We start from the raw sequence: 18,104 nt of genomic DNA, 5'->3' as shown, positions 1-18,104 counted from the left end.
CACGTCATCTCGGTTGGTTAGAAATCGACACGATCCAATCGTAGTCCCGAATGTCTTCCATCTCAATTGTTGTCGTCCGTCTTTCTCTTATCGTCATTCCGTTAGCGCTCTCGCATGGCTGCCGCCTCAGTTGGCTGACAACAAAAACAAACCCAATTGATGAAAAACTATTGCTTCCATCGCTGCTGCGTCTGTGTCGCCTCTTTCTGTTACTCCAAAGTCAGCCGAAAAATCCCGGAGAAAAAAAAAAAAAGAAAGGCAAGACAACGAATAAACAAGTTGAAGATGTACCATAAGGTGATCTTGGGGCTTGCAATCCCATCTAACGCAAAAAGGTAATCTATCAAAGTGACACGCGTGACGCATCAGCATTGCGAGAGAGGAAACAACAAACTTCCGTTCTCCCCCCCCCCCCAAAAAAAAAAAAAAGAAAAAGAGATAGTGAGCACGACTTTTTCTTGTTGCCTTTCGGCCGCCTTTGTCGAGTGGGAAACGAGTTTTTTTTTTAACATTAAGTTTTACATCTTGATGGCAAGGTAAAGAAGAACGGTATCTACCGCAGATATCTCAAACCCCATCGATTTGGGGTGTTCATTCTGGAACGTTGTATTCTACTGACGGATCGTAATGCGCAAGAACCTCGCATCCGCACGATGGATTTGATGTCTTACCTCCTAACTGAGTGTTGTGCATCCTGTTGGTGACGTACGCCGACGAGTAGCCACTCGGCTGAGCGCAGGCAACGTTGGGAGTTTGAACTGGGGCAGTGGACGCGGCCTCTCCGTTGTTTTGAAGTGTTCCATCTACACCCGTAACGGTAATGGTTGTCATCGTTGGCCTCTCATCGATTACCGGCACAATAACCACCGGTGACGTCATGTTTAGTGAAGACGAACCTGACGACGGAGAGCCCGCCACGATCGCTTTCATATCGCCACCTTCCGGATCAATCGGTCCCATGTCGCGATTTTCAAACGCCACAGCCTTTCTCAATGGCCTATTAAAATGAACCCGGATGTCCCTTTCGAAAAACCAGCCCAGGGGGAGGGAAACAGTTGAAAGCGTTCACGATCCAATCTCACAAGGGGAGTTTAGAGACACTCACGAAAACTCAGATTAAAGGCCTCGTTTTTCTCCGATCTGAACTTGTCATTGTTTTAATTTCTTCGTGAATCTTCAACGTTATCAGGTGTTTTTTTTTTTTGTTTGAACGAGATAAAACAATTGAATAACGGTTAACCGATTAGCCGTCGGGGCTCGAATTTTTGGTCTACTATCAACGACGACCGAGTTGGGACTGCGAATCGCCAGCGCCCGTGCGCGACTCTTGGCTCCCGCTCTGATGCTATCGTGCACGACGAGCCGTAACACACACACAAAAAAAAAAAAAAAAAAACAAGAAAAAGATTCGAAGATGAAGCCTTTGCTCACCCTCCCCAAGAAAAAACAAAGCAAAAGAAGACGGAGAAAACGGGAAGGAAGAAAAAAAAAATAGATTGAGGTTGCCCTGTCAATCGCGTGATCAATTCAACCTGATAATGACAGAAATCATCAACGGGCCGATGAATTTGTTGCCTCTCCAACGTGTTTGGAAAAAAAGCGAAAAAACAAACAAACGAGGGACGACATTTACACACGCTCGAAAGTAATTTTTATTCCCATTTAGTTAGGGGAACTAGATCGATTCGTGACATTTATTTGCTAGTCATTTAAATGAGTATGGGGGAGAAGCCTTTCTAATCTGTCTGGTACATTTATAGTAATTCGTGTTGACTATGGCATTAAAAATAGCAGAAAAATTTAAAACCTCGAATTCTGTAGTGCAACAGTCTTGATCCATCAACGCACAGGGTGACAACATCGGGAGTGAAAATGAGCGATCGGCAAGAAATTGGGGACTGGCGCTTTCGAATAGAATGCATACATATTTTTTTGGTGGATTTCGATGAACGCCATACCTCGTTTTCGAACAAACGGCGTTCTTGGAATCATCGTGAAGTTTGTTGACACATATAAACACAAGACATTGAGACATTCCACAACGATGACAGCCCGGCCATACAATCGGACCTTTCTCCGGTTGGTTAGTCCTCCATCAAACAACAACAGCGTCAAACACATAAAGGGTAATAACGAAGGAAAAAAAAAAAAAAAAAAAAAAAGCATTCAACTCTAAAATATAGCTATCACGAATGCCGTTTTTAACACAAGGCAACTGATAGTCAAACCCACAACCCATTTTATTTTTGAAGTTGAGAAACGTCCCAATCTACCGTTCATGCTTCCCCTGAGGACTGGGCGGATAAAGAGAACAACAACCACACAAAGGCAGTCAGCAAACCCACCCTCAAAAATAATTAACCTGTACTCCTAAACGGGAAATTGCGTTTTTTTATCGTCCATGTATTTTCTTTTTTTTTATCTTTGTGCCTTTTTTTTTTTTACTGACATATTAAAAACAAAACTAAAAATGCGCTTCCTTTAGTAGTAATCGGCTGGCCATTGATGGATCGATTTGAGCTAGTCAATGACGTGAGCTTTTGCCCCCGCTGGAATATCAAAAACGCTGGAAATGAGGAGAAACAACAAGAGAAAGGCCCTGAAGGAAGACGATGCACCATTTTTTTTTTCTGTTAAAAATATACCAGTGCTGATCCCATAGTTCAGTGGATCTTGCGCTAGCCCCCTAGATCCCTTAAACAAAGAGAGTTCTCCAGCGCTTGGAGACCTCGGCAAAAGAAACTGTTAGAAGTAGATGGAGGTATATAATTGAATTTCATTCGATTTAAAATAGACAAGACAAGTAGAAAGGAGACATTTCAAAATGGAGGGAAATCGATGGCTGCCGCAAACGGTGTGCACAATGTCTCACTCAGTTATGCGCTATTCCTTCTAGAACTACCAGCATTGCGCTCCGGAATAATATCATATTTCCCATAGAATTGCAAGCTTACGAACCTTTGCCAATGTCAATGTTATCGTTGCGCCACCTCTGCATGTTTTTGCCCCACTGATCGGTGCTGGTAGCGCCTTTCTCCACGTCAGCTGCGGTAGCTGTGCCTGTCGTCGGCGGAGGCGGTAGCGGGATCAGACTACCTGGACGAATGGCCGACGATACCTCCACAGTGTGCAGTCCCATCTTGGACGCTACGAAAATATCACCGCCATGTTTTTTTTTTTTGTTTTACACATAAAAGCCACGATTGCACGAAAGATCAACAACAAGTGCAAATCAAACGATGGTGACCATTCGAATAATAAATAAGCGAAACGAATGGAGGCATGCGATCGGCACACTTGACAGGCAATAAAATTTTCAACTGAATGGCGAACTGTGAATGAAAATTTATGGAATAGTCTACTGAACAAAAAAAAAAGTGGACAATGTCAAACGGGGACAATTTATGCGACTTCCTTAACAGTGAAGAATAGTAGCAAACCAAGTAGAAGAAAAAGCATTCAGATTGGTATAAAAAAGAAAAAACAGGATGGATATCTTCATCGATCTTCCCCATCTATCGACATTACTGAAAAGGGCAAGCTTCGATAATCTTCTTCTCAACAAGGGAGAGTAAGAGGGGGGAAAGATGTGTTACATCGTAATTGTTAGAGCATCGCAACGTCAATTAAACTGAAATCCATCAAGGTTCAAAGCCTTCGGCCTTGTTCCGTCCGCAGTGCGTGCCTTTGTTCTAGAAATCCCCTCCGGATTTTTCGCTTGTAGGAAGACAAAAGCCTCCGCGTTCGGCTCACGCTTTGTGCAATCAACAACTGTTTTTCTCTCTTTTATCTTCAACGACAGTCAGACTATTGCTTTTCCTCGAACGCACCACTCTTGATTGCGCAGCTCGCGTGTGCGTGTCCTGTTGGTACGTCGAAACTCAATTCACGTTTTCCTCAGACGTCACACCTTAGCTTTTGCCGTGATACCATCGTTCATCGTTAGATGTCACAACGAAAACACGCAACAATAATGCTGCCCGTTCGAAAAGTAAGACGCGTTTGACAAGCAAATTGTTATGGAACGTTGAAGCTATAACAAACCGATCTACATGTTAAACAGGAGATCACAGTGAGATCGATATTTGGGTTGAAATTATCTTTTGATAAAAAAACGAAATTAAATCTAAAAAAAAAGGGCGTTAGAATGGAACGAAACGTCTTTGGCAACGATGTGGAATAATAGAATGCTATACATTCGAGTCTGTGAAGTTTTTCCTGTCAAGAGGCGCGCCGTTTTGCGGAATTTGCAACGACAGGCATCCGCACACGCAAGATGTATGCTGCAAGTAAATGTAGAACGTACAGAATCAGACTCTGTAATGAGAAAGAAATGCACAGAGACGCATTTCCTTTTTTCTCGCTTGTGTCGTTCGTCTCGCTAAGACCGGAACCGGAAGCAAACAATGGCAATGCAAAGAGAAACGGACGACTTTTTTTTTTTAACTTCGGTTTTCACAGCGAGACGATAACAAATTTCTCGGCAGTCTTTGTCAGCCAACGGCACGAGGGAAAGAGCTCCATCCGCTTACGTCAACAACTCGATTCCGCAAAGTTTGAAATTTACATTGAAACATAAAATTCAGACTCCTTTTCCAGGAAATGAGCACGGCTGCATTGAAGCCATTTACAACTCAACGTTAAATATTTGTTCCTTAAGAGAAACAATCTTTGTTGTCTTGGATATATATATATATATATCTTCCTTTCGAGATTGTCCTGCCATCTATCGTTCTTCAGCTTCAAGCCCAAACGCATCCGCACACCAAAAGGTAATCGATTGCGGCGAATGCGACCTGACCTTGTCCGCTGTTAAATTGGGGGCCGCAACAATAATCCGTTTGTTCCGCATTTCTCTCCGGGCCGGAAGGAAATGCAGCGGTCACGACAGCACACACAAGAGGATTAGAGATGATCAGAAACACAAACCTCAACAACAGTAGACGTGTGGGATATGAAACCAATTATGAAAGGCCTTTGCAAGAAAAAGTTAATCAACCAAACCAAGTCAAGAAAAGCCTTGGCCTAGAACTCGATCGCGCACGGTAATGAGCTCTAACATTGGACAGGGAATACAAAAGAAAGAGAAACAAGCTGCTAATTGAGTTGCAGCTTGCTATTGTTTAGCGCCTTGCCTCGATGAATAAAACATCAAAAGCTCTTGTTTTCAAGGCTTTACCCATTTTCATTTTGAAAATCTAAACAAACACCATTCGGGACAGCCCTCTGTGAGAGTAAAACAGCATTAGACAAGAGAGGGGCAATATCTCAACAAGCGCTGGCTTCGCCTAATGTTATGCTGCAGTCGTTACCATGACAGCCATTTCCTTCCTCGCAGCATACAGATGCAAAAAGAATTACACAAATAAAAGGCTGTAAAAATATATTGGAGGCAGCAAAAAGTGACTGCTGCCCATGCTCTTTTTGATCCCTCAGGCCTCCTACTTGATCGGCGAACTAAGCATAAACCACTCTAGAATGTTTGGCCTCTAAAACGAAAAATATATATATATAGATGTACAGTATATAGCTGTTCCATTCTGTAGGACGTTGGGAAAGCGTCATGGGCCGCCGGATGCGACTGCATGACGGATGGCAAATATTGGACCGAGTTGCATTGCGCACGACTGCGTCGCAATCAACTCGTGTACTACAACTGTGGGTAGTTGCTGGCTGTCGGCAAACATCTTAAATCAGTCTGATATCTGTGTAGATATATTGCTTTGCATGGGAGCTTGATGCCCCTAAATCCTCCCCTTCATTTCCATATCTTGCGACTCGCACTGAATGATGCAAAAAAAAAAAATAAATAAATAATAAAAACAAGAAGCCTGCGATTCTCATCAACCTCACAGCTCGAGCATCGCATCGGTTCGAATAAGCAAAAAAAAAAAAAAAAAAAAAAACAGTAGGGAAAGAAAGATCCGTTTGATAAATAAGATCCTTTTAAAAAATAAACCTAGAAAATCAGAGATGGGAGAGAATGCTGGGAATAAGTAATAAGTCAAGTAGATACGATGAATGTGGTCGACCCCAATGCTACGATTGTGCGCTCATTGCCATCAGCCGCACCTATTTTGTGCCAATGCCAAAACGGAAGAAGTAATATCTATATATATATAAAAAAAAAGGGACAAACGTCTTCTTGAAGGGGAAGGTAAAGAGATTTATTGCGGGCGATTCGACATTAATGGCACCGGTGACCAAAGAGAGCGGAACAATGCCAGGGAGCCAGAAAAAAAAAAAAAAAAAAATCCGGACGTCTTCTATCCATGTGCAGTCGTTTAAAAGGCTATGAACGCAGTCGCCTTGCGTCCCTCTCCCGAAAGGTGATGGTTATGACGTAGAAATGCGGTACAGTGGAATCGAATCAAGACGCCATTTACGGAGATTGCGACAGACTCTAATAGTCAGTCAGGTTAAGGGCCATCGTAAGTCACCCGTTGCGAATTGCCTAGCGAATTAATTCCGGATTGTACGCCATGGGTGTTTTTAATTTAATGAATGTAAGTTACATCTAAATAAGATCTTAACAAAACCGCAATTGCGAAACCGTTTGAACCTTTCTAATGGGAAACAGGAAAACATAAAATGCAACAATTGACTTTCTTTGAAGGCCTAATTTTAAATAAAAAGATGAAGATAGAAAAAAAACAAAAAAAAAAACAGAATGACTGAAACTGATGGATAGGAGATGACGTCATCGATGGATTTTCGCTTCTTTGATTTCCGCCTACCATGTTCGACATCTTCTGTCACAATGTTTTCCTTTCATTTTCTCGTGATTTTCGGTTTTCTTCCGGACAGATCCATCAACCCCATTTCTTTTCTCTCTTTTCGCCCTACGCCTTTCCTTTTTTTTTTTTTTTTTTTTTCTTTTCTTTCTTTTATGTATGAATAGAGCACATAAAAATCTAAGAAGGACAAATGCGGAAAGACAAGAGGAGAGACAAGAAGAGGCCGCACTCCTCGGGATATTGCCATCCAATAAAAACAAAGCAAAAACAAAAAAAAAATGGTGGAAATAAAGAAATGCGACCATGGCGGAGAAACGAGGGCCGTAAAGTGTTATGTTTATATGATTTCCCAGCATCGACGACAAGATCCTTGGGTTGGTTACACGCGTCAAAGTAAAGAAAACATAGATGGACATCCGCACCGTGTCCGTACGACAAACAAACACGTTCCGCTTTTTTTTTTTTTCTCACTTAATGTCTATTTGGCATGTGTGTGTGTGTGTAAATAATAATAGCAACTGGAGAACATCGTTACTATCATCCCATTTTTTTTTCTCTATGCCAGCTGGATGTTTATTAAAACAAACAGCCAAACAAAAATCTGGTGCATCCGGATGTAATGTATGCGCAATGCGTTGTACAGTTTTTCTTGGAACGTCCTTCTCACCATACCGTCATGTGGATGAGGCTAGACAGCGGACTAGTCGGCCGTGTAAACTCGGAAGGGAGAGCCCGTCTGGATTAAATAACTGCCGTTTGCTTTTGTTTTTCTGCTAGCTCTCACGTTACATGGGTTCTGCCGTCAATCAGGCTAATCCTGTTGGTAAGAGCACCTCCGCAAAAACACTCTTTTGTTCTTATATCTACTCGCACACTTTGTAGGAAAGCCCAGAAATCATCGAGACAAATCCACTCGCAAGTCTTTGAACGTGCAAAAAGGATATCGTTCGTCCTTTCGTTAACGATGCCCAGACTTATAACACACAGAGAAGAAGGCAGGCCGATTCGGTGGGGGGATTAATTTAGTTCTCTAGGACAAAAACATTTCATTTCGAAGATGGCCATCGAATGCTGCCTTTGCTCCTTTTTCTTTTCTGATTAACTATCGGGCTACGGTTGGGAAACTTGATGGAACGCCAGATGATAATCGGCTAGTCGTGCAAGAGAAAAGAGAAAAAAAAAATCCACAGAGTAAAGACAGCATGACACAAACGGAAACTAAGGAAACACGAGCGAAAAGGGAGGCTAGCCTCCACATTATCTCTGCATCGTCAACTCATATACGCCCAGCAGGATAACCACACTCATTACGTTTTGTTATGTTGTCTTTGCCTGTTATTTTTATTATTTTTATTTTGTTTTTTATTTTTGCTTGGTGTCTATCGCCTGCGAAAAGGAGAGAGAGAAACTCGGGATGGGTATTTTGTTGAGAAGGAATAGCAAAGATGAGAAAGAGACTGATTGTCCGCGTCTATTGGGGTCGACACATTGTTTCTTCAAGCGCCTTTAGGGTTCGAAAAAGCGTTGCGAGGGAAAACAAAAGAAGGCATCAGCAGCTTCGCAGAAAACCGAAAAAAACAGCCTAGGCAAGCACTATAGTACACGGCCTGCCGTAGCACTAGAGCAGAGTTAGCACTATCTGCTAACCCTCCTATACAATAAGCATTTCATCTTTCAGCCCCACCCGTCCGCCGAATTACATTACCGTTGGCCGTCTCTACGACTTCCCAGCAGCTAAGGAAGCTCTGTATCCATTCCTGTTGGGTATCTTTCAAATTATGCGTAATACAATTTAAGGCTAAAAAAAAAAAAGGGGGGGGGGGGAGGAGAGAGAAACTTTTTAACGAGTTTTGCTGTGATTTTTTTTCCCCATTTTCTGGCTGCTTAATCCATGCATGTAATCTTAGAAAACATTGGATTAGAATAAAGGTAGCTCAGCCCTCCAGTTTGTACATAATCCGGGGAAGGATTTGCTCCTTTGATTTCTCCAGCCATCCTTGGGATACCTGCCTGATCATCGAACTATCAAATGTTTGCGAGTTCCCGTGAAAATAGGTTTGCCATGATTGGTCCCCTATGTCTGGCAAAATTCGTTTTTTTTTGCCCGCCCTAAAACCGCGCAGAATGTGTGTAAACAGCTTGTCAGGGAACATATTGCTGCTGTTGTTGGCCCGATACATTATGTGGCAAAGAATGCGCTTTTGATTTTTTCACAGTTTGTGAAAGGGAAAAACATCAACTACGAAAAATGAGTGCGCGTTACAAACAGAAAACGATGGCACCCATTCTCGTCCAACATCAGAACGGAATGAGAAGAAAAACCAAACAAAAGAAACAAAAGAACAACTATCAAGAACTCATCAGGTGCCGATGATGACAAGCGTCAGCGCCGTACAACACGCGGGAGATCAAGGTAAACAAACACAAACGGCAAGCACAAACATAAAAAAGAACCAAAAAAATTCGAAATCTCACCGGTTTTGCTTCTTATGAAAATTCTTAAAATCAGCGTTCACTATGCGACAATTTTTAAGTCCGAACAATCACAGTTTTTAGTGTAGAGCTCACGTCCCGACAGTTGATAGAACAACGAATTTATTTTCGTTTGGCAATTCAAAAGAGTAAACATGGAAATCCAAACAACAACAACAAAAAATGGAGAGCGTGAAACCGATGGGTCTCGTTCAGACCCAGACCGGCGGACGAGTGACTGGACTGCGACCGCGCGCACAGACTCTATACTAATAGGGACCCGTCGTCTCTCCGCCCTTTCTACTGGAGATGGTAAAGCCAGAAAGGGAAAAAGGACAGAACAAAAGAAAAGAAAAAGAAAAGGAAGGAAACTCACAAATGTGAAAAGGATCGTGTCCACCGTAAACCCCGGGACCCTCTTCACCATTGACACTTTTCTCTGTGTGTACCTTTTTAAATTTACTTTTTTTTTTACTCGCAAAATTATTTTCAAATAAATACTTTTTTTTCTATCGATTACAGTTGACGCGTGAAGACGGATTTCAAAAGAAAAGCCACGAGAAAGGAAAGAAAAACGCTTGCTCAACATCCGGAAAATTGCATTTTGCTCGATCTGATTCCGGTCAAGAAGACGATTTCGAGGGGTGCGTAGAGAAAAGAAACTTACTTCTCTGTTGTGTGTGTGTGTGTGTGTGTCAAACTGAGTTGAACTAAATACGACTAGAAAATCCGTTTGCGGGATGCACCTAATAAACCCCCGGATATTAAAAAGACCGCAAAATCAGCAACAAAAATAATGTAGGGGAAAGGCGCGTGTCTAATAATCGTTGCAACTACCCTCCTTTTTGAGATTTGTTTTTCTCATTTCATAAGAATAGTACCTTTGTACCTTTATCTCTGCGTACAACTCAAGGGTTCCTTACAGCAACATAAAAGTCTTTTAATAACATTACATCGTGTTTGCAACCTTGAACAACAAGGCGCACCAGATCTACTTATAATGCCTGTTAGAGCATTTAAAATAAAAAGAGAAGGATGATTTCACTCTGCATAATGATGTGTTTGGGGCTAAGGGTGGCGACGATACCCAAGCAAAAAAGAAAGAAAACGTAACGACTCCTTTGTTCTTAACGCATGAACGGCGGAAGAAATACTACTCTCTTGCATCATTTTTTTTTTCGCGCTCGCTAACGCGAGTCTTGTTCTTCTTTTTCAATTGTTACAGCGCTGTAAGTGTGACTCACCTCGGTTGATGTTGTAGCCGACGGGTTCTGTGAAACGAAGAGGATCCGGGCCCACAGCATTAAAATCGGCGCCACCAAACGGAAATCGCCCGACGGATCGAACCGTAAAGAAAGAAAAAGATAAATAAGAAAAAGGGATAACAGAATCCAAGAGTGAAAATCAATGAATCGCTCTTCAGAGGCCTTTTATATAGCACAGATTAAAAAAGGGAAAATTGAAAAAAAAAAAAATGTTTCAGAATTTCGTCTAGTCGGCTAATGTAACAATCAAATAGGATCGATGCGGCGGGACGCGTTACATCGAAGAGCGATGCTGAAACTGTGCATTGTGTTACTTAACTGCTCAAGGGGGATGTTACATCTGCTAACTTTTCTAAGCCAAAAAGTTGTGATCGATGTCTACGAGTATCTTCATTGTTAGACAATAGAAGACCGTGATTGTTATTGATGAAAAAAGAAGCAGACTTTCATCAGCTTCAATGGCTGGTCTTGCTGGATTATGATCCTGCACTCTTAACTAGGCCGGCAGACCATGCGATAAATTACCATATGTTTTTGAATCACGTCAGATACAACCGCCTTTCTATTTCTTTCTTTTGATCGTTGTACTAGTTACACACAAGAAAAAAAAAATCGATCAATATCCATAGAAGTCTGAATAGAAGAGGCTTCTATTTATTCTTCTTTCCGCTGTCTCATCATCTACAGAAAGGAGGGTAGATAACGATGCCATAAGTACAAACCATACAGTTAACGGTAAAGCCCTCCCTCTTCGTTCTTTCGTGTTGAATACATGAATCACAATGAGCGATTTTCGATCAACAGTGGGGCGCTAAAAATAGGAGGATATCCGAATTGCTGGAATGGCTAGTAAAACAGAAATCATCCGCAAGTTTCTCAATGGCGATATCATCTGCGACGTCTCTGTCAGTAGCCACGTGTCAATCACGCTGATGACGAGCGTTTTAGCAAACGACAAAGCTACACGATTTTGTCCAAGCCCATTCAATATTTTGATGACAAGTGGGAAATAGCTGGGGATCCCTTCCGCTCCATTCCGCCATGATTCCGTCACTATCGGCGAAAGGGAAAACTGATGTTGGGTTTCCATCTTGTTCCTCCAGTATACGCCTGCGGCGAAGAAAGACGAGCCACTAAAAATAGGGGTCGTTACATAACGTGGCCAAAAGTTGTGGGTTCCGGAAACCAATATCCACCACAGACACACCAGCTCTGCAGTCACAAGGCACTTTGACCAGCGTGGCGAAAGACGGAACTGAAATGATAAGGAATTCCGCACCAAAGGATCCCTGCCGTTCTTTTATTTCATCCCCCCCTTTTCCCAACCCTTTTATATGATTTCTCTTTAACAGTCTTTTGTTTCGAGACAAGTCACCTCCCTCGCTTTCCGTAGATTGAATCCGGCGAGATCGTAAGCGAGGCCGCATACCACTGAACATTGGACACTTATTGTACAACCCACCAGAAAGAAAAGAAAATTGATTTTTCTTTTTTCTTATCCCTTTTATTTGTTGAAAATTCTATTTAAATCAAGAACAAGTTTATTGTTTTTGTTTTTTTTAAGCGGTGGGAGGTGGAGAAGAAGAATGACCGAAATAAACCTCCACACTCCATCAAGCGGAATGCGAAAGGAGGGAAGTGTCGGACACGCACAGTTTAAGTAGCAAACGAGCGACGGGGGGAGTTGGTCACGCTGAGCTGACCGGATCCAGAAGACATTGGGCGTCGTGTTTGTTTTGTTCAAACGACATCGGTGATCTCATTACAGAGTTTCAGTGCGCGTGACAGACACCTCAATTAAGAAAGTAAAAAAAAAAAAAAGAGAGACCGGCCAAAAACAAGAGAGCACACACACCAAAATCTCCTTCTGGTTTTGTCCAGCAAGGCTTTCCTTCACGACCGCCCGCAATGATGGATGAATCGTAATGTCGTTTGCGTGAGAAACAACAGAGAAAAAAAAAAAATAAAAGTGGCAAGAAAACCCGATGAAAGATGGCCAAGATAAACAGACGAACAAAAAATCTCAGCCTGGGGATTTTGGCTCCATTAGTTGTTCGCCAAAATTGCGTAGGAATTTGTCAAATGGAGCCCTTAGGTTAGTAATTTTTCATAAAAGAGGTGAGGTAAGATACGCCCCGTTGAGAACGCTGGAGAGAAGGGGAGGGGACCAAACATTACTGCCAAGTATTTTCAAGCAATCAGTAGCTAACAAATTTGTTCGATGCACGGCTAATAATACACAAAACAATGCGTGAGACATTTACATTTTGATTTACCTAAAGAAGGATGATCGGATCCGGCTTCCATCTGATCGAGCTCGGCCATCTCTTGTTTGGTGGCCATTGTGGGTAAGTAGCACTTTGTTTTTTCAGACGACCGTTAGACACAACAACCCGTTTGACGGATCATTTGAATGTCAATCCGATTTTCGTAATCCACTTCGACGGTCACAATCTCGGGAAACGTTGCACTGACAGAGGTATGCGAGAGACGCACGAAAACGAGAAGATCCAGTCGCCGACTGCCACGCAGAACACAGTTGCCCAACAACTTTGAAACGATCTTGATCTTCTTTTGTTTTTTTCCTTCTTTCACTTTTCCCTCAAGACACGGCACTCAACTGCCTTTTAGCCCGACGGCCTCACGACCCGCCCCCACTTTCACGTTTGCAGTCGACGAGAGCAGCAGCAGATTTTTCTTGTATTTAGAAAACAATAAAACAATTTAATCCTTTAGAAATAGAAAAAAAAAAATTTAAATACGTTGAATCAATTCCACGAATTGTATACGCTGCTTCTATAAAATAGGTAGTCTGCGTTGAGTAAGTCACAACGAGTGGCAATGGTGATAGCCCTCGACCCAGCGACTAAGATAAAAAAAAAAAAAACTTGAACGTTGAAAATGTAAAAACACACACAAAAAAAAACGGTAAGGCAACCTCGCTGGTTGGCAGCTTCACGGTCCCGCGGCAAATGCCAGCCAGGAAACGAACCGCGAGACACGCAACTATACACAGATGGTTTTTGAGGCGTTTCGCTCACGCGGAAGCTTCCCCCTGTAGCTCCTTTAAAAACGGATAGCGAACCTGCATCTTTTTTTCTATCTCCTCTTTTCCAACGTTGTCTTTTTATATACGCTGCTAGGGCAGCATCAAGCAGTAGCCCATGTAAAAATGGGGGAGGAAAAAAAAAAAGAAAAGAAAAGAAAGTGTAAAGACAAAAGTTGGAACAAGAGAACGTGCGCTCGGTCGGCGGCTTGTCAGAAACCGCACGACGACCAGGACGGAAATAAAATCCTTGCTACTCTTCCTCCTCCCCCTTTTTTTTTTGTTGTTTCCTTTTATACGATAGATTTACCCAGTTTTAGTATCCCCACCTTCTTTTTCGAAGTTCTTCGCAACGAAAGTTATCTGATTTTCTTACACTCACAACATTACAACACAACACAAGAAAAAAACAAGCAAATTGAAATCTGAAGCCATCGAATTCGAAGCCAAAAAAACGTCGGGAGTAAAAAATAAGCGACAGATAAGCCGAGAATTGCGGTCGTGCAATCATCGTGAGAGACAAGGGACAGCCAAAAAAAGAAGAGGGAAACGTACAAGCCATGCCAAAGAATCCAAAAGCCAATCTTCATCCATCTTCGCTAGTTTCATCGTCCTCCATTGGGCTTGACGACAACGCTATAAACGAACGAAAAATTGAAAAAATAAAACATTTTGATGGCAATAACGAGCATCGGCTTGCAAAATGGAAAATGAATCGCACTGTAATGACATTTTAGTTGTTTCTCTGTCGGCCATCACGCCTGCCATCAAGTCGCATCTGTCTCTTTTTTTAGCGCTAGTTCTGTTCGGACGTTCATTGGTTATGCGAGACTCGTTGTACGCCTCTTGCATTGCAGGATTATTTGGATCGGACGTCGTAGTCTATCAAGCAGCCTTAAAACAAAAAAACTCGATTAACTCGTTTTCCCATCAGACCCCTCCTATACCATTACGGATAAACTTGAGAGTAAAAAGTAAAGGCTTTAATGTTTAATGGCTCTGCAGGCGAATATAAAAAGAGCTTTTATAAATTCTTTTTCTTTTAAAAAAAGAACGTTTCCTACTTTTCTTCTTTCTCTTTTGTTATTTCGTCGTACAATATGGAGAAGAGAGGAGAAGGAAAAAAAGAAAATCGTTTGCTGCTACAATCTATCCATACGCATGAAGTCAGCTACCACCCTGTTCTGATCATAAGTCCGTCACGAGCTTGCCATGTAAAATAGGAAAATGGAGATCTATGGTTTCGGTAGCGGAAAAAAAAAAGAAATTATACATCGGTCTTTTGACCAATAGCGACGGGCGAAGACGGCCGTTTTGATATATAGACATGAACGCTCTTGATGGAATCTCTTTAGGCGAACCGATAAATCTTTTCAGTAGGCTATCCCATCCGTCCCCCTTTTGTCCGACACAGTGGAAACTGTTCGACCATCTATATTTATTCGCAATTCTTTAACGTTGAGTTTTTTAAGAATTTGAAACGTCCGTCTGTCACACAGGGAATTCAGTCGATGATCGACAAGACAGACATTCTGTTCTGAAGAGTTTTTATTCTTTTATTTTTTTTTTATCGAAGTTTTAATCAAAAAGGGCCTTACCATTCTATTCTTTTCTTTAGCGTAAAAAAAAGCAATTGAATAAAAAGAGAACAAAGAAATAAGTCAGGGCGGAGTAGGTGCTAGGGTACATTATTGAACTCTACCATAGATACTAAAGGGTATTATATCGGCAAGCTGACGTGAAAACCTCTATGATACGAGTTTCGGTCCACTGCATCTACGATAGAGTCTGCAGTCCAATAGAGACAAACTCTATTGATTTCCCTGCGGAGGTTTCGCTCGCCGACTCGCATAAGTCTTCATTGTTTTCCCCGCCAGTTTGGTGAAAAACTTACAAAAGGCCATCACGAGTTTCAAGCGACATCGTTTGAAGTGCGGGTTAAATGTCCATCGCGGGCTAGGAAATGGACCACGGAGTAGGCCGGCCAAGGGCAAAGCCAGTAATCTTTTCTCGTTAACTTGCGCTCGCAATCTGATAGAAGATTATAGCGTCGTCAGGCTGTTGCCCCCGTGTTCCAGTAGAGACGTCGAGCTTCCCACGTAAGACGCATCTTGCCTTTACCGAAGTTGTAATCATGGATTCTGATCTGTTAGCTATTGAATAATTCATAGCAGTACGATCAGCATTCGATGTAAGGTCAAGGATTGGCCGATTGCCTGATGTAGCTGTTGACCTGTCGGTCAGAATACGAAATCCTTGATCCCACCAGCATGGAACTTGCGATTCGCCAGTTGCTATGGTGATGCTCTGTTTCTTCAGCTCCGAACGGGGCCAACTTCCATCTTTTGTGAGAATAACACAGTTGTCTGTCACTGGTTTGGATGTTGAAACTCCATTACCATCACCATGGAGATTTACCGTCTGATACGAGCGTGAACTGTCTTGCCAAGCCTGTATTTTTAGCGACGTTTCGTAAACGTAAAGTTCGTTACTATGGCACCTACCGTTTGCTATCAAGTAACAACGACAGATTCGCTACATTTGGAGATTTTGCCTGTCAAAGTTACAAGCTCTTTAATACGTAAAGTGCTTTCTTATTGACTGAAATGCGTCACTATAAACTTCTGTGTACTTGTTTTACGATATACTTGTTGGTATCCGTAATACCAACCAAAGGTCGTTTGCGGCTCGGCGAAATCTTCTCGCGGGATTTTACGGTTCAGCGATGCCATTTGCGTAATGGGGATGACAGGAAACTGAATGCATTTGGATCCAACAAAGCGGATTAAATGAGTTGTTCGTTCAATCTGACAAAAAAAAAAATAATTTGTGGGTATAATATGGTCTTTTTATCAGCTTTGCTATCCTCACATCTGCATGTCTGCGAGCACTAAAAAAAAGGGTGCGCAATAAGACACCCGTTCATGACGAGCCATTCAGGATTTCCAGTTGGCCGTCAATGTGCCATAAATCACGTTTGTTCTACTCGATCGTTTTTCTATTTACAGTGCCTCCACCAATCAGGAAAGATTTCATGAATCATAATAAAGTTAAAATGATTCTCTTTAAAACAACCTAGAATATGTTATTCGTCGAAACGTAAATCAACATCAGGGTCGAAGATCTAGGCGCCTTCAGAAAGACATTAACTGCTCAGTATAGCTGCTTGGATATGCTAATGAAAGTTCGGATCCTTTCAGAGCAGCAAACTGTTAATTGACATCTATGGCTGGCTACGAAAAGTTTCGCTTTAGACGAAGGCGATGGCTCAAACGCTTGTCTGATTACGAACATAGACCTGATTCATGGCCGCCATATCCTTTTCCTCTTTCACACTTTTCATTTTTGCTTTTAATAGCTGCTTGCAACCCATTGGCTGGTGATTTTTTTTTACAGCCCTAAGCCATTTAGCTTTTTCAAGTCATCAAATAGTTATAACGTTACAGATTTTAAGGATTTCTTACATTGGCAAATGGTTTTTTTTAAAGCCCCAGTAGAAGGCCTGTCCATTCCTTTTACGCTTTCAAGACCTTTCCCATCATCGTTTACTTTTCTAGCAGTCTTTCTGATTTGCCTGCTTTTTCCCCTTCAACGCGGATACTGACGTATGTGTGTATTCGTTTGCCCGTTTGCGGAAGATTTTTTCCACTCACGAGTCTGATAACAATATGTTTAGGGCTGATGCGAGGTGCCGTCCGGTCAACAACAAGCACTTCAGGGCATAACCGCAGTTCCCAACGTGATTAAATCTGCTTTCGTAAACAGCAAATTTCCACACTATATTTGAATATTCGTAGCAGCTATTTGTCATCCGGCATTCATTCTAGGAATTGGATCAAAGTTGCAAGTTTTTGAGGGTAAATTCCCACGGTGTTTTTGACGTTTAAGTAATTAAATGGCACACTAGGTGGCGCTGGCAACATCCGTTCACCAGGTGGCGGTCGCTAGGTAGCTTCCATTCCATTTCATCTTCTGACGGCGTACGTTCGGGTTAAATGTGTCGCCTCGTTACATAAGGTAATTATTATTTTCAAAGTTTCTGAAGTCCATTTATGCATTTAAAAATATATCTATTCTGTTTGTGTATAATCATAAGAATTTTCGCATGTGAAGTGAAAAAGTAAATAAAAACTTGCGTGAAAGGGTTCCTGTCACCAGATCTGCCACGCCAAACCAACTGATACATCAACTATCGTGCCATGCACATGATTAGTAGATTTTCCTACTGCATATTCATATCATAAGAAATTATTCATAAGTTAGAATAGAACATAGTTCCATGCCCTATCATAGGTAAAGTTTAAAATGGGAAACACCTCAGAAGCAGCTAATCATGATTTCCTATCAGTGTCATTTGTCGTAGGGCTCATTCTACGTATTAGTACCTAACTACCATTGTCTTCAAACTTAGTTATGTGATGGTAATTCAGTTAGTACTTATAGTTTCTCGGTGGATGATCAAATGTGTCCCAGTAAATTTCTTGGATTACTGGAACACAATCGAACTAGAACCATTTAACTGTTCAGCAGAATTAACTTGCTTAAGATTTATTCTTTAAATAAGTGAAATATTGATAGATAATT

The 18,104-nt window shown here is 41.8% G+C and overlaps 1 protein-coding gene across 5 annotated transcripts in view; it reads right to left on the bottom strand.

Moving 5' to 3' along the window:
- Positions 1–12,886, bottom strand: part of LOC130700194 (mechanosensory protein 2-like) — a 30,060-nt gene extending 17,174 nt beyond the window's left edge. For 2 of the 5 annotated variants that reach the window (XM_057522227.2, XM_057522228.2), the window contains exons 1-2: positions 9,213–9,343; positions 2,959–3,147 (exon numbers count right to left, since the gene is read on the bottom strand). In XM_057522227.2, the coding sequence (XP_057378210.1) occupies positions 2,959–3,139 (181 nt within the window). In that variant the 5' untranslated portion in view covers positions 3,140–3,147; positions 9,213–9,343. Of the gene's footprint in view, positions 1–671; positions 976–2,958; positions 3,148–9,212; positions 9,344–10,453; positions 10,481–12,750 lie in introns of those variants that run through there. The other 3 variants (XM_057522229.2, XM_057522230.2, XM_057522223.2) reach the window with 3 other exon arrangements.
- Positions 12,887–18,104: the final 5,218 nt, after the last annotated feature.

This window comes from Daphnia carinata, chromosome 8 (genome assembly GCF_022539665.2).
Source record: "Daphnia carinata strain CSIRO-1 chromosome 8, CSIRO_AGI_Dcar_HiC_V3, whole genome shotgun sequence".
In the NCBI taxonomy this organism is placed as follows: domain Eukaryota; kingdom Metazoa; phylum Arthropoda; class Branchiopoda; order Diplostraca; family Daphniidae; genus Daphnia; species Daphnia carinata.
The sequence above is the reverse complement of the archived record's forward strand: the minus strand, read 5'-3'. Positions and strand labels throughout refer to the sequence as shown.